The sequence below is a fragment of the Somniosus microcephalus genome, chromosome 2 (assembly GCF_052327205.1).
Source record: "Somniosus microcephalus isolate GS21.2 chromosome 2, FLI_Smic_1.0, whole genome shotgun sequence".
NCBI classification, from domain to species: domain Eukaryota; kingdom Metazoa; phylum Chordata; class Chondrichthyes; order Squaliformes; family Somniosidae; genus Somniosus; species Somniosus microcephalus.
In genome coordinates, this window is record NC_140988.1 from 7,582,514 (window position 1) to 7,598,479 (window position 15,966).

The window sequence follows — 15,966 nt, forward strand, 5'->3', positions numbered from 1 at the left end:
GGCTGCAAAGCGCTTTGGGACATCCTGAGGTCGCGAAAGGCGTTATATAAATGCAAGTCTTTCTTTATGGCAAATAATTAAATCTGGAATAAAAACCTAGCAGCAGTCATGGTGTTGTGAAAACCCATCTGGTTCACTAATGTCCTTTAGGGAAGGAAATCTGCCGTCCTTACCCGGTCTGGCCTACATGTGACCACAGCAATATGTTTGACTCTTAACTGCCTTCTGAAATGGCCTAGCAAGTCCCTCAGCCATACACTGCCACCTTCTCCAGGGCAATTAGGGATGGGCAATAAATGCTGGAGTGGGACTTGAACCCACAACCTTCTGACTCGGAGCCGAGTGTGCTACCCATGGTGGGATTTGAACTCAAGTCTCCGGGTTATAGAAACATAGAAGATAGGAGCAGGAGTCGGCCATTCAGCCCCTCGAGCCTGCTCTGCCATTCAATGCGATCATGGCTGATCATCCAAATTCAGTACCCTGTCCCTGCTTTCTCCCCATACCCCTTGATCCCTTTAGCCTTAAGAAATATATCCAACTCCTTCTTGAATATATTTAATGAATTGGCCTCTACTGCCTTCTGTGGTAGAGAATTCCACAGGTTCACCACTCTCTGGGTGAAGAAATTCCTCCTCATTTCTGTCCTAAATGGCTTACCCCTTATCCTTAGACTGTGACCCCTGGTTCTGGACTCCCCCGCCATCGGGAACATCCTTCCTGCATCTAGTCTGTCCAGTCCTGTCAGAATTTTATAAGTTTCAATGAGATCCCCTTTCATTCTTCTAAAGTCCAGCGAGTATAAGCCCAATCGACCCAATCTCTCCTCATACGTCATTCCTGCCAACCCAGGTATCAGCCTGGCGAATCTTTGCTGAACTCCCTCCATGGCAAGAACACCCTTCCTCAGATAAGGCGACCAAAACTGCACACTATTACTGCAGGCCTCTGGATTACTGGTCCAGTAACATAACCACTGCGCTACCGTTCCCATACCTGGGCAGGGTGGAGAAACATGGATCAGTTCCTCAATCTGTATAACCAGCTGACTTTCTTTGCTTGTTTCCACTATCCGAACGCTAGGTTGAGGCGGGCTCCACTTGTGCGGTGTTTGGACTGGGCGGAGTGGGTCTGGCAGCCATCATGGGCTGTAAAGTAGCAGGTGCCACCCGGATCATTGGGGTGGACCTCAATAAAGACAAGTTCGCAAAGGCCAAAGAGTTTGGTGCGACCGAGTGCATCAACCCCAAGGATTATGACAAGCCCATTCAAGAAGTCTTGGTCGGACTGACAGATGGCGGCGTCGACTACTCCTTCGAGTGTATCGGTAACGTCGCTACCATGGTGAGGGGGTGGATTTTGGTTGAGTCACTCCTGTCGCTTAACGGTGAATGTTTAGATTTCCAGCATCCGCAGTATTTTGCTATTGAATCACGTTAAACCTTGATGAGGAACAATCCTAAGATATCCTGCCTAAGATATTAAGCTGGTATTATAATAGTCATTACTCGATGCTGGCATTTTACATATGACATTAGCACTGTCACAGTCTCACAATAACCATTATGTTCAACCTCGGCCCCTATCATATATATATATTTTTTATCCACACCTTTTGTCTGTCTCTATTTGTCTTCTCTCCCACAGGGCAGCTGTCTTTCATTCTGCCAGCGCAATTCACACTTCATCTCGAGCCATCCTTTGTTTCTTAACCTGTCCCATTACCATCTCCTCTCGCCTTGAATATCTCTTAATCTCTCCTGCCTTCTATCCTATCACAGACCTTCCCTTTTGTTCTTTCATCCCCGCCCCCTTTTCCCAGCCCCTACACTCGCTTAAAAATCTGTCCCATTTCCTGCTTTTTTTCCAGTTCTGACAAAAGCTCATCGACCTGAAACGTTGACTCTGTTTCTCTCTCCACGGGTGCTGCCTGACCTGCTGAATATTTCCAGTACTTTCTGTTGTTATTTCAGACTTTCAGCATCCGCAGTATTTTGCTATCGTATTGGTGAATGTTAGAGGCCAGGCCGGCATTGTTTTGTACACGAGCGAAGATCACAGAATCACAGAAACCCCACAGTGCAGATAGAGGCCATTTCGGCCCATCGAGCCTGCACCGACACATATCCCACCCGATCCCCGTAACCCCTACACCAACACATATCCCACCCTATCCTTGTAACCCCACGTATTTAATCCCCCTAACACTAAGGGTCAATTTATCATAGCCAATCAACCTAACCCGCACATCTTTGGACTGTGGGAGGAAACCGGAGCACCCGGAGGAAACCCACGCAAACACGGGGAGAATGTGCAAACTCTACACAGACAGTCGCCCGAGGCCGGATTCGAACCCGGGTCTCTGGCGCTGTGAGGCAACAGTGCTAACCACTATGCCACCGTGATGTCCTAGTTTTGTTCAAAATGACGAAGTGAGAAACTTATGCGGGGAGCCAGCACAGGTGCAATAAACCAAACGGCTTCTTTATAGAAACATAGAAGATAGGAGCAGGAGTCGGCCATTCAGCCCCTCGAGCCTGCTCCGCCATTCAATGCGATCATGGCTGATCATCCAAATTCAGTACCCTGTCCCTGCTTTCTCCCCATATTCCTTGATCCCTTTAACCTTAAGAAATATATCTAACTCCTTCTTGAATATATTTAATGAATTGGCCTCAACTGCCTTCTGTGGTAGAGAATTCCACAGGTTCACCACTCTGGATGAAGAAATTCCTCCTCATTTCTGTCCTAAATGGCTTACCCCTTATCCTTAGACTGTGACCCCTGGTTCTGGACTCCCCGACCATCGGGAACATCCTTCCTGCATCTAGTCAGTCCAGTCCTGTCAGAATTTTATAAGTTTCAATGAGATCCCCTCTCATTCTTCTAAAGTCCAGTGAGTATAAGCCCAATCGACCCAATCTCTCCTCATACGTCATTCCTGCCATCCCAGGTATCAGTCTGGTGAATCTTCGCTGCACTCCCTCCATGGCAAGAACATCCTTCCTCAGATAAGGTGACCAAAACTGCACACAATACTCAAGGTGTGGTCTCACCAAGGCCCTGTACAACTGCAGCAAGACATCCTTGCTCCTGTACTCGTACTCTCTCGCTACGAAGGCCAGCATTTTCTGTTGTTATTTCAGATTTCCAGCATCCGCAGTATTTTGCTATTGTATTGGTGAATGTTTAGAGGCTAGGCCGGCATTGTTTTGTACACGAGCGAAGATGTCCTAGTTCTGTTCTAAATGACGAAGTGAAAAACTTATGCGGAGAGCCAGCACAGGTGCAATAAGCCAAACGGCGGCTTTGTGCAGGAACAGGAGGAGGCCATTCAGCCCCTCAAGCCTTTTCCGCCATTCAATGCGATCGTAGCTGATCTGCATCTTAACTCCATCTACCCGGAATGGTTCCGTAACGCTGAACACCCTTGTCTAACCAAAAAAAACCTGGCAATCTCAGTTTATGAAATTTTCAATTGACCCTCGGCCTCGACAGCTTTTTTTGGTGTCGAGTTTCGTCCGATAGTCGCTCCTGTGAAGTGCCTTTGGACGTTGTATTACGTTAAAGGTGCTATATAAATTCAAGTTGTTCTTGTGGATTTGTTGTAAATGTCTGGAGATCTTTGACCTAAAACTTGCTTGTATTCTTTATATTTTTCTTCCTCCTTCTTCTTGCTTTCCTCTCCCTTAATCCACCCACCAAACAAAACCTTGCAGCGAGCTGCCCTCGAAGCTTGTCACAAGGGCTGGGGAACCAGCGTAATCGTCGGGGTGGCACCCGCAGGGCATGAAATCGCAACCCGGCCCTTCCAACTGGTAACTGGCCGCACGTGGAAAGGAACCGCATTTGGAGGTAAAAAAAAAATCTGTCAGCCAGCCGTGGCTGGATTTTGCTTTTATTTCATTATATTTAAAAAGAAAATATTGCGTCAAATTAAATCGGTCCTAAAAATGCTAAACTGCATAAGGGGTACGTACGGTAGCGCAGTGGTTATGTTACTGGTCCAGTAATCCAGAGGCCTGGACTAATGATCCGGAGACACGAGTTCCAATCCCACCACGGCAGCTGGGGAATTTAAATTCAGTAAATTAAATAAATCTGGATTTAAAAATCTAGCATCAGGAATGGTGACCATGAAACCATGCTACACCACTGGTGCTCATCCCCCCCCCCCCCCCCACCCCCGCCAAATTAGTTTAAACCCTCCCCAACAGCACTAGACCCCCCCCCCCCCCACGAGGGTTGCACCTCAACAGAGCCAGGACCAATATCCTCGTGGGCGGGAGGGTTGCTGGTGCTATTGGGGAGGGTTTAAACTAATTTGGCAGGGGAATGGGCACCAGGATGTAGCATTAGATTGTCGTGAAAACCCATCTGCTTCACTTCATGTCCTCTAGGGAAGGAAATCTACCGTCCTTACCCGGCCTGGCCTATATGTGACTCCAGACCCACAGCAATGTGGTTGACTCTTAAACTGCTCCTCTGCGATGGCTCAGCGAGACACTCAGTTGTTTCAAGAAGGCGGCTCACCACCACCTTCTCGAGGGCAACTAGGGATGGGCAATAAATGTCTCTTTGATGTGAAGCAACCTTTTAAAACGTGCCGACTATGAAAACGAGCGCAATTTGAAGAGCCTCCACGAACCGGCGCAATCTCGCAATTTTAAACTGGGGGGGGCGTGGCCGGTTTTGTGGGCGGGTTCTGATTGCGGGCCCATTGAATCTTGAAGCAACGTAAAAGATTGTGGAAATCACAAACCTGAATGGTTTTGGGCGTAACTCGCTTGCGGCCACGGACGTGACTCCAGGATGGTATGTTGCCTCCCTGGTGCCGGAGTCAAGGATGTCACTGAGCGGCTGCAGGACGTTCTGAGGGGCGAGGGTGAACAGCCAGAGGCCGTGGTCCATGTCGGTATCAACGACATAGTAGAAAGAGGGATGAGGTCCTGCAGGCAGATTTTTAAGGAGCTAGGAAAGAGATTAAAAAGCAGGACCTCCAAGGTAGTAATCTCCGGATTACTCCCGGTGCCACGTGCTAGTGAGTATAGAAATAGGAGGATGGAGCAGACGAATGTGTGGCTGGAGAGATGGTGCAGGAGGGAGGGCTTTAGATTCCTGGGGTATCGGGACCGGTTCTGGGGGAAGTGAGACCTGTGCAGGGCGGACGGGTTGCGCCTCAACAGGACCGGGACCAATATCCTCGTGGGAGGGGGGGCGGGAGGGTTGCTGGTGCTATTGGGGAGGGTTTAAACTAATTTGGCAGGGGGATGCGTACCAGGATGTAGCATTAGAAAGGAGAAACAAAGTGCACAAAAGATTGAGAGAGACAGATAGCACTAGAGTAAGAGATAGTATGGTATTAGGTGGGGTCAGACTAAGGGAGAATACAAGAAGGCCTAAGATAGGTTTACAGTGCATGTGTGTGAATGCACGAAGCATGGTGAATAAGGTTGGTGAGCTGCAGGCGCAAATAGCCATATGGGAATATGATGTCGTGGCGATAACGGAGACCTGGCTCAAAGAAAGGGCAGGATTGGGTACTAAATATTCCTGGATATAAGGTGTTCAGTTAAGATAGGGAATGAAAGAAAGGAGGTGGGGTGGCAGTATTGGTCAAGGAGAATATTACAGTGCTGGAGAGAGAGGATGTCCTGGAGGGGTCAAGGACAGAATCTGTTTGGTTAGAGTTGAGAAACAATAGAGGTGTCATTACACCACTCGGTGTATTCTATAGGCCGCCAAATTGTGGGAAGGATATAGAGGAGCAAATTTGCAGGGAAATTACAGAGAGGTGCAAGAACTATAGAGTAGTAATAATGGGGACTTCAACTATCCTAATATAGACTGGGATAGTAATAAAGGGCAGAGAGGGGGAAGCATTTCTGCAAATATCCCTGGAGTTTTTTCTCCTTCAAGTGTTTATCCAATTCCCTTTTGAAGGCTACTATTGAATCTGTATCCACCGCCCTATCAGGCAGCGCATTCCAAATCCTAACCACTCATTATGTAAAAAAAGTTTCCCCTCATCTCGCCTCTGGTTCTTTTGCCAATCACCTTAAATCTGTGCCCTCTGGTTATCGACCCTTTGGCCATTGGAAACGGTTTCTCTTTATTTACTCTATCTAAACCCTTCATGATTTTATACACCTCTCAAATCTCCTCTTAGCCTTCTCTGCTCCAAGGAGAAAAACCTCAGCTTCTCCAGTCTCTCCACGTGACTGTAATCTCTCATCCCTGGAACCATTCCAGTAAATCTCCACTGCACCCTCTCCAAAACCTTCCTGTCCTTCCTAAAGTGCGGTGCCCAGAATTGGACCAGCTGGGGCCAAACTAGAGTTTTATATCAAAGCTTTCTGGCTTTAATTTAAGATCTGTACATTAATGTACAGATCGCTATAGTTTATTCTTTAATTGCAGTTGCATTGCACAATGTTTCTCGATGTAATTAGTGTAGTGTCCGTGTGTAGATAAAGACACTGAAGACAGGAGTTGGTTCATAGGTATTTACTAAGCAAGTCTGGGGGGGGTTTCTAAAGGATATACACAATACACAGGCTTATATAGCCCAAGTGGCAATTACCGGCATTACGCACACCTGGGGCTCTTAAAGGCACATACACCACAATTCCTCCCTTTCTAGCTAACTAGTACATCATATTTTAAGTAATTATTAATTACATGTTATATGCAAAATAATATACATTGCTGTATTAATTAATTATAAGTTAGTCTCTCAGGAGGCTTCCTGACTCGGTCCGGATAACGCCTCGGGGGTGTAGTAGTTTCTGGTGGTGTAGTAGGTTCTTCTGGCAAGGCTGATTCGGCTTGAAGGCCAGTGTCGGGTTCATCGGGCTCCAGTATCACCGGATCGGAGGTAGATATGGGTATCTCTACTTCATCGTTAGATGTATAGAGTGGTGGTGTAGGTTGTCCCTTTTCGGATGACTTGATGATTTGGTCAGCATGGCGCCTTATTATGCTGTCTCCGATGTCCACGGTATACATCAGTGGTCCTAATCGTGTGCAGATAGTTCCAGGCTGCCATTTCTCGGTACGGTAGTTCCGGGCCAAAACCGGTTGGCCTATCTGGAAGGCCCTAGTTGGCCTTTCATTCATGCCCTGAAACTGCCGGTTCTCCACGTCCCTTCGGATGTTGGGCTTGACCAAATCCAGCCGGCATCTTAGGTTTCTATTGTAGAACATCATGGCGGGAGTTTGGTTAGTAACCATATGCGTTGCATTCCTATATGCAAATAAGAAGTTATCCACCTTGTGCTGAAGTTTTATGTCTTCATTACCCATGGCCTTGATGGCCTTCTTGAAGGTCTGGACAAACCTTTCAGCCAATCCATTGGTGGCGGGATGGTATGGGGCGGACGTGTAGTGCTTTACCCCATTGTTCTTTAAGAACTTTCTGAATTCTTCGGACACAAATTGCGGTCCATTATCAGAACATATCTGCTCCGGCAGCCCATTCCTGGCAAATATGGTCCTTAATACTGTGATGGTTTTTTCCGTGGTGGTGGAGGACATCTTTATTACCTCCGGCCACTTGGAGTGTGCATCAACTGCGATTAAGAACATCGAGTCCAAAAATGGACCAGCAAAGTCGATGTGCACCCTTTGCCAGGGAGATGAGGGCCACTCCCATGGATGTAGAGGGGCCTGTGGCAGAGCATTTTGGACCTTCTGGCATCCTAGGCAGCTCTTGGTCATGTCTTCGATGTCTCCATCGATACCTGGCCACCATACAAATGCCCTAGCTAGGTTCTTCATTTTCACTCCACCCAGATGCCCCTCGTGAAGCTCCTTTAGCACTTTATCCTGGAGTTTGGGTGGAATCACCACTCTGGATCCACACATCAAGGTTCCTCGGCACACTGACAGCTGTTCTCTTCTTTGCGAGAATGCTGGCAACAGTGGTTCGCCATGTGCTGGCCATCCCTTCACTGTTAAATCGTAGACCCGTGAGAGAGTAGGGTCATTTCTTGTCTCCCTTTCAATGGCAGAATTTGTCACCGGTAGACATTCCACTATGGTAGAGTGGAATATCTCTACTGGGTCTACTGTAGGTGCCTCTTCTATCGTTGGCAACGGTAGGCGTGATAAACCGTCAGCATTCCCATGCTGTTTTGACCCTTTGTATTCAATGTTGTATTGGTGTGCCCCTAGAAAAAGGGACCACCTCTGCAGTCTTTGTGCCGTCATAATGGGGACACCTTTTTTAGGGTTGAATATGGAGATGAGGGGTTGATGGTCAGTCAGCAAGGTAAATTTTTGTCCGTGTAGGTAATGGTTGAATTTCTTCACTCCCCATACCAGGCTGAGTGCTTCCCTGTCTATCTGGGCATAGTTACGCTCAGCTGAGTTCAATGAGCGTGACGCAAAAGCTATCGGCCGTTCCGAGCCATCAGGGAATCTATGGGACAATACCGCTCCTATGCCGTAAGGGGATGCATCGCACGCCAGTCTGATTGGTAGTGATGGGTTGTAATGAGCCAAAATTTTCTCGGATGTGATTAAGTCTTTACATTTATGGAAGGCACGTTTACAGTCTTCGTTCCATTTCCAAATCACTCCTGTCTGTAGAAGATCATTAAAAGGGTGTAGAATAGTTGATAAGTTCGGTAAAAATTTATGATAGTAATTTATTAATCCCAGGAATGACCTTAATTGTGAAACATTTTCAGGTGCTGGGGCTTTTATAACTGCTTCAATTTTTTCAGGTGACTTATGCAACCCTTCCTTATTAATTATGTGGCCACAATATGATATCTGATTTTGGAAAAATTCGCACTTGGGGCGATTTGCTCGTAGGCCCCATTCTTTCAGCCTAGTGAGCACCTGCTCCAAATTGGCAAGGTTCTCGTTGTCGTTTTCTCCTGTTATAAGGATGTCGTCTAGGTAGCATTGAGTCCCCGGAATCCCTTGCAGGACTTGCTCCATAGCTCTTTGCCAGATAGCTGGAGCTGATGCTATTCCAAAAACCAGTCGATTGTACTGGTACAGGCCTTTGTGTGTGTTTATTGTGAGATACTTTTTAGAGGTTGATATACCTATCAATTCCTCCAATAAAAGGCGAAGAGTTACGAAGGTGACTAAAGGTTTTTATTGACTAAATAACAGAGCCCACTCTCGTGGGTGATCCGATCCAAGCAGGAGGAATACCAGTCAGTCGCTCACCTTTATACCTGGCCTGGTGGGTGGAGCCAAGGCGGAGTCGGCGGTGGTCATCCCAGGTATAGCAGTGTGGCAAGAGGCGACCTCGTACCGTGATACAATAGTGGTCAGTGATACAGTTATAACGAACAGTGGTGAACAGTGCTAACTACTAACAGTGATACGATAGTGAACGTGGTTTACCACATTCACCCCTTGTTTAGAATTAAGTCCGGCGGGGTGAAGTGTACTACCAATTCTGGTAGGTCAGTCTGTCCGGAGGCTTCGTAAGCCTCTCCGATCGCCGCAGCGGTGGTGTTGCCTTATCCGGTGCTGGTGCCTTATCCGGTGTTGATGCTGGTGTTTGCGTGGTCGGCGAGGGCTCGTGGGGTTCCGGCATGCCGTCTACCTGGGCTGGGGTTGGGGGGGGTGGTGGCGGTGTTTCCGGATCGGCTGAGGGTGCGAGGTCTCGTAGGGAGACAGTGTCCTCCCGCCCGTCTGGGTACGCCACGTAGGCGTACTGGGGGTTGGCGTGCAGGAGGTTCACCCTCTCGACCAGGGGGTCCGTTTTATGGGCCCTCACGTGTTTCCGCAGCCAGACCGGCCCCGGGGCGGTCAGCCAGGTTGGTAGAGTGGTTCCCGTAGTCGACTTCCTGGGGAAAACGAACATTCGTTCATGGGGGGTGGTGTTAGTGGCCGTGCAAAGTAATGACCGGATGGAGTGCAGCGCTGTCGGGAGGACTTCTTGCCAGCGGGAGGTTGGGAGGCCCTTAGACTTTAAGGCTAAGAGGACGGCCTTCCATACCGTCGCGTTCTCTCTTTCCACCTGACCGTTACCTCTGGGGTTGTAGCTGGTGGTCCTGCTTGCTGCAATACCTCTCTCTAGGAGGAATTGCCGGAGTTCCTCGCTCATGAAGGAGGAGCCCCGGTCGCTGTGTATATAGTTCAGGAACCCGAACAAGGCGAAGAGGGCATTCAGGCACTTGATGACCGTGCTACTGGTCATGTCGGGGCAGGGGAAGGCAAAGGGGAAACGGGAGTACTCATCAACGATGTTGAGGAAGTACACATTACGGTCAGAGGACGGGAGGGGCCCCTTAAAGTCGATGCTCAGGCGCTCGAAGGGGCGGGTGGCCTTGATCAGGCTTGCTCGGTCCGGCCTATAGAAGTGCGGTTTGCACTCCGCACAGGTCTGGCAGTTCCTGGTCATGGTCCTGACCTCCTCGATGGAGTAGGTCAGGTTGCGGGCCTTAATGAAATGGTAGAGTCTGGTGACTCCGGGGTGGCAGAGCTGGTCGTGGAGGGTCTGAAGCCTATCGATATGCGCGCTGGCGCATGTCATTCGTGAAAGGGCATCAGGGGATTCGTTCAGCTTGCCTGGCCGGTACAAGATCTCATAATCGTAGGTGGAGAGCTCGATTCTCCATCTCAAAATCTTGTCATTCTTGATTTTGCCCTTCAGCTTGTTATTAAACATGAAAGCCACCGAACGCTGGTCGGTGAGGAGGGTAAATCGTTTGCCTGCCAGGTAGTGCCTCCAGCGCCGTACTGCCTCCACGATCGCCTGGGCCTCTTTCTCGACCGACGAATGTCGGATCTCGGGGCCCTGTAGGGTCCTTGAGAAGAAGGCCACTGGCCTCCCCTCCTGGTTTAGGGTGGCGGCTAAGGCGAAGTCGGATGCGTCGCTCTCCACCTGGAAGGGGATGGACTCGTCCACTGCGTGCATCGTGGCCTTGGCTATGTCTCCCTTAATGAGGGAGAAGGCCGCGCACGCCTCCTCCGTGAGGGGGAAGGAAGTGGCTTTCAGGAGGGGTCTGGCTTTGTCCGCGTAATTGGGTACCCATTGGGCATAGTAGGCGAAAAGCCCCAGGGTTCTCCTAAGTGCTTTAGGGCAGTGGGGGAGGGGTAGCTCCATGAGGGGGCGCATTCTTTCTGGGTCGGGGCCGATGATTCCGTTCTCCACTACGCAGCCGAGGATGGCAAGGCGTGTGGTGTTAAACACGCATTTCTCCTTATTGTAGGTGAGGTTCAGCCGTTGGGCCGTACGGAGGAATTTCTCCAGATTCGCGTCATGTTCCTGCCGGTCGCGGCCGCAGATAGTGACGTTATCTAGGTAGGGGAATGTAGCCTGCAGTTCGTTCTGGTCAACCATCTGGTCCATCTCCCTTTGGAAGACCGAGACCCCATTAGTGACACCGAAGGGGACCCTAAGGAAGTGGTATAGGCGCCCATTCGCCTCGAAGGCGGTATACTGGCGGTCCTCAGGGTGGATAGGGAGTTGGTGGTAGGCCGACTTCAGGTCGATGGTCGAGAATACTTTATACTGTGCAATCTGATTGACCATGTCAGATATGCGGGGGAGGGGGTATGCGTCCAGCTGGGTATATCTGTTTATGGTCTGGCTGTAGTCGATGACCAGGCGGTTTTTATCGCCGGTCTTTACGACTACGACCTGGGCACGCCAGGGGCTGCTGCTCCCCTCGATAATGCCCTCTTTCAGGAGGCGCCGCACCTCAGAGCTAATGAAGGCTCTGTCCCCGGCGCTATACCGCCTGCTCTTGGTAGCGACGGGTTTGCAGTCAGGGGTAAGGTTAGCAAACAGAGAGGGTGGCGGGACCTTGAGGGTGGAGAGGCTGCAGGTGTTACGCGGTGGGCGGTTTAACGTTTGCTGGTTGTTGACTGTGAGTGGGGGGAGGGGTCCACCGTATGCTAGGGTTACGCTTTGGAGGTGGGATTGGAAGTCCAGCCCTAGTAGGACGGCAGCGCAGAGATGGGGGAGGACGAGGAGTTTAAAGTTTTTATACTCCGTGCCCTTAACCGACAGGGTCACGACACAGTAGCCGCTGATGTCCGTGGCGTGGGACCTCGATGCCATCGAGATTCGGCTGCGCGTTGGTAGGACAGAGAGGGAGTAGTGGCTCACCGTGTCTGGGTGGATGAAGCTCTCCGTGCTTCCGCTGTCGAACAGGCAGGTCGTGGCGTGGCCGTTCACTTTGATGTCCATCATTGACTTGGACAGATGGTGCGGGCGGGCTTGGTCCAGGGTGACGGAAGCTAGTGTGTAGCTGAGCGAGTTGTTGTCATCTGCGGGCGAGGCGGTCGGGCGTGGTGAGTAAAATGGCGTCTCCCACGAGGTAGGGCAAAATGACGGAGAAGATGGCTGCCCCCGTAGCTCACATGAGGCACTATTGGGGTCGGTTGCCTTAATCAAAGATGGCCGCCCCCATGACTCATGTGTGGGGATGCTGGCCTCAGTTGCCCTAAACAAAGATGGCCACCCCCATGACTCATGTGTGGGGATGCTGGCCTCAGTTGCCCTAAACGAAGATGGCCGCCCCCATAGTTCGCATGCGGCACTGCTGGCCTCTGAGGATCCGCTCCTGCAGGCCTTGGAGAAGTGGCCTTTCTTCAGGCAGGTTCTGCATGTGGAGTTCTTGGCTGGGCAGCGCGACCTCGGGTGCTTCTCCTGGCCACAAAAAAAACAGCCGGCGGCCCGATCGCGGATGCCCGATGTCGGGGCCGGTGCCGGGGGTGGCGGGGCCGGTCGGGTCCGGGACGCCGACGCAGAGGTAGGTCCCGGGGGCGGCGCTGGGAAGGGTGCTGTGGTAGGGGTCGGGCCCGAGTCCCAGGGTCGCGAGCAGTACCTGGTGAATGCTTCCTGATCTTGGTGGGCCACTTCCAGGGAGATAGCGAGGGCTTCAGCTTTTTCCATGCTGAGGTCTTTAGCTTCCAGCAGTCTTTGCCGTGAGTACTCGGACCGTAGGCCTTTCAGGAATGCGTCGCGGATATTATCTTCAGTATTTTCGGCTGCCGACACCGATTTAAAGTCACAGTTCCTGGCGAGTGCATATAGCGCCTGTGAGAATTCGGCTACTGATTCTCCTGGCTGTTGCGGCCGTGATCTTAGGAGGTGCCTAGCGTACATGTAGTTTACCGGGGTCCGGTACTTCTGTTTCAGCAGGTTGATGGCGGTCTCGTAGGTAGTCATGTCCTCGATGAGAGTGTATACTCTCGGGCTCAGTTGCGCCTGCAGGACACTTAGTTTGGATGCCTGAGGGACGCTGGATTCTCTCAGGTATGATTCGAAGCAGACCAGCCAGTGTTTAAAGTCTGCGGCTGAGTTTGCTGCTCGTGGGTTCAGGTCCAGGTACGGCGGTCTGAGGGCTCGCAGCCAAGCTGGCTGGTGTGGCTGTGCTCCTGGGAGCTGCGCTGGTGGCTCCTCCGCCGGTTGTGACTCGTTGTCGGACATCATTAAATTTAGTCAATAAAATTGATATACCTATCAATTCCTCCAATAAAAGGCGAAGAGTTACGAAGGTGACTAAAGGTTTTTATTGACTAAATAACAGAGCCCACTCTCGTGGGTGATCCGATCCAAGCAGGAGGAATACCAGTCAGTCGCTCACCTTTATACCTGGCCTGGTGGGTGGAGCCAAGGCGGAGTCGGCGGTGGTCATCCCAGGTATAGCAGTGTGGCAAGAGGCGACCTCGTACCGTGATACAATAGTGGTCAGTGATACAGTTATAACGAACAGTGGTGAACAGTGCTAACTACTAACAGTGATACGATAGTGAACGTGGTTTACCACAGAGGTCTCCTCAACCTCCATCTGTAGATATGCCTGTGCCAAGTCAATTTTTGTGAAACGTTTCCCTCCGGATAGTGAGGCGAAAATATCTTCTATCCTCGGAAGAGGATACTGTACCGTGTGAAGGACCGGGTTTACAGTCACCTTAAAGTCTCCACAGATGCGAATTTTTTTCTGTTCCTCAGAGTTATTTTTCAATGTTTTTTTCATGACTGGAATGATGGGTGTTGCCCATTCGCTCCAATCTATTTTGGATAATACGCCTGCCTTTTCCAAATTCTTCAGCTCTGCCTCGACTGCCGGACGTATTGCGTATGGCACCGGTCTTGCCTTAAAAAATTTTGGAATTGCTGTATCTTCCACTTTTATTGAGGCGGTGATGCCTTTCAAGGTTCCTAGTTTCTCTTGAAACACTTCTTTGGCGTTGGCCAAGATGTCTTTTAATCGTTCAGGTATGATGTCATCATTGTTTTTTTCCTTACTGGTCACCGTCAGTGCCTGAATGGAGTGCCAGTCTAAACGTATCTTCCTTATCCATTCACGTCCCAACAACGGTGGACCACCATCTTGTAGAATGTATAAATACAACTTTTGTATTTCTTTGCCGTTGTATACCACAGGCACCCTTATTTTTCCTTTGGGGTAGACTTTCTGCCCCGTATATGTTTTTAAGATAATGGATGTGTCTTTTAGAGGTATATGCGAAAATAGCCTCTCGTAATCTCATCGATTTATTACGGTTAGAGCTGATCCTGTATCTAGCTCCATTTTAACTGGGGACCCTGCTATTGTGAGGGTAACCCAAATGGTTTGGTAATCCTCTTTGGCAAGTACATTATGTAATTTGAGACAGCTTAGTCTCTTGTTTCCGGAGTCGCTATCGCTATTCTGGTCTTCGGAGCTATTGTCCGTCATCATTTGTACCTTCCTGTACTTTTCTTTATTGATTTTTTGTTTTCTGTCAGTGGATTTATTTTGTCCAGATTGGCATACCCGTGCAATGTGTCCAATCTTACCACATTGCCTGCATGCTTTGCCCTTGAACCAGCAGTCCTTCTGGTTATGGGTGGATCTGCCGCAGCGATAACATCTTCCGAACTCCTGTGTCATTTTATGGGTGCCGAAGTCCTGTGTCTCTTGTTGTATCTCTGCAGCTCCTTTTGCTGCTGCTTCGTATGATACAGCCATACTGAAAGCTTTGTCCAATGTTAAATCTTTTTCAGAAAGCAGTCTTTTTTGTGTTCCTTCACTTAAGAGACCGCAAACAAATTTGTCTCGAAGATAATCCGATAGTCCTGCTCCGAATTGGCAGTACTTTGATAGCTTTCTTAATTCGGTTAGGTAATCAGCGTTACTTTCATTCTTGTGTTGATTTCTCTTGAAGAACTTGAATCGTTCCGCTATCAGCAGCGGTGTTGGGTTTAAATGCTCCTGCAGGGTATCAACAATTTCTTTAAAAGTCTTGTCCTTTGGTTTGGCTGGAGTGATTAAATTTTGTAACAGCCCGTATGTCTTCGCGCCCATTAAGTTCAGAAGTACTGAAGCTTTTTTTTCATCTGTTATTCCATTTGCAGTGCAATAAACCTCTACTCTTTCCACATATGTGGTCCAATCTTCTATTTCGCCATCAAAAGCCTCAATATTACCAGATTTAGGCATTTCAGAAAAGATATGGTGCTTCCCGCGCTTTTTTTTTTCTCTCTGTAGCAACGATATGGCGCTTCCCGCGCTTTCCCGCCGCTGCTACCGATAACAACGCTGTTTTACTGTGGTTTCAGTTTATTCACTGTTGGAGACTCGTTCCCGACGGAGGTCTAAACGCTGACCTGCTTGCCGCGCCGGCCGTCTCTCGAGTGCACCCTCCCAGTCCGTTATTGCTTGCCTCCGATTTCGCTGCCTGTCTCAGCTGTAGAGCCCGCCGCTGGAGCTCCAGCCTGGCGCCCAGGAAGGATTAGCGCAGTACCTGTCACCAGCTTGGCCAGCTGGTGAAACCACAGTTTCTCTTACTTCCTTGAGTCTTCTGGACGCTGGAGGAATCGATGTCCTTGAGGTGCTGCCGAATTGCAGGTAAGTCCGTTTCCACTTCGTCGCCACTGTAGTGTCCGTGTGTAGATAAAGACACTGAAGACAGGAGTTGGTTCATAGGTATTTACTAAGCAAGTCTGGGGGGGGGTTTCTAAAGGATATACACAATACACAGGCTTATATAGCCCAA

General features: G+C 49.6%; 1 protein-coding gene across 1 annotated transcript in view; it reads left to right on the top strand.

Moving 5' to 3' along the window:
- The window catches only part of LOC147122531 (alcohol dehydrogenase class-3), a 33,637-nt gene that overhangs the window by 13,023 nt on the left and 4,648 nt on the right, over positions 1 to 15,966 (top strand). The window contains exons 6-7 of the mRNA XM_086006309.1: positions 1,084 to 1,344; positions 3,720 to 3,855. Of these exons, the coding sequence (XP_085862435.1) occupies positions 1,084 to 1,344; positions 3,720 to 3,855 (397 nt within the window). The remainder of the gene's footprint in view (positions 1 to 1,083; positions 1,345 to 3,719; positions 3,856 to 15,966) is intronic.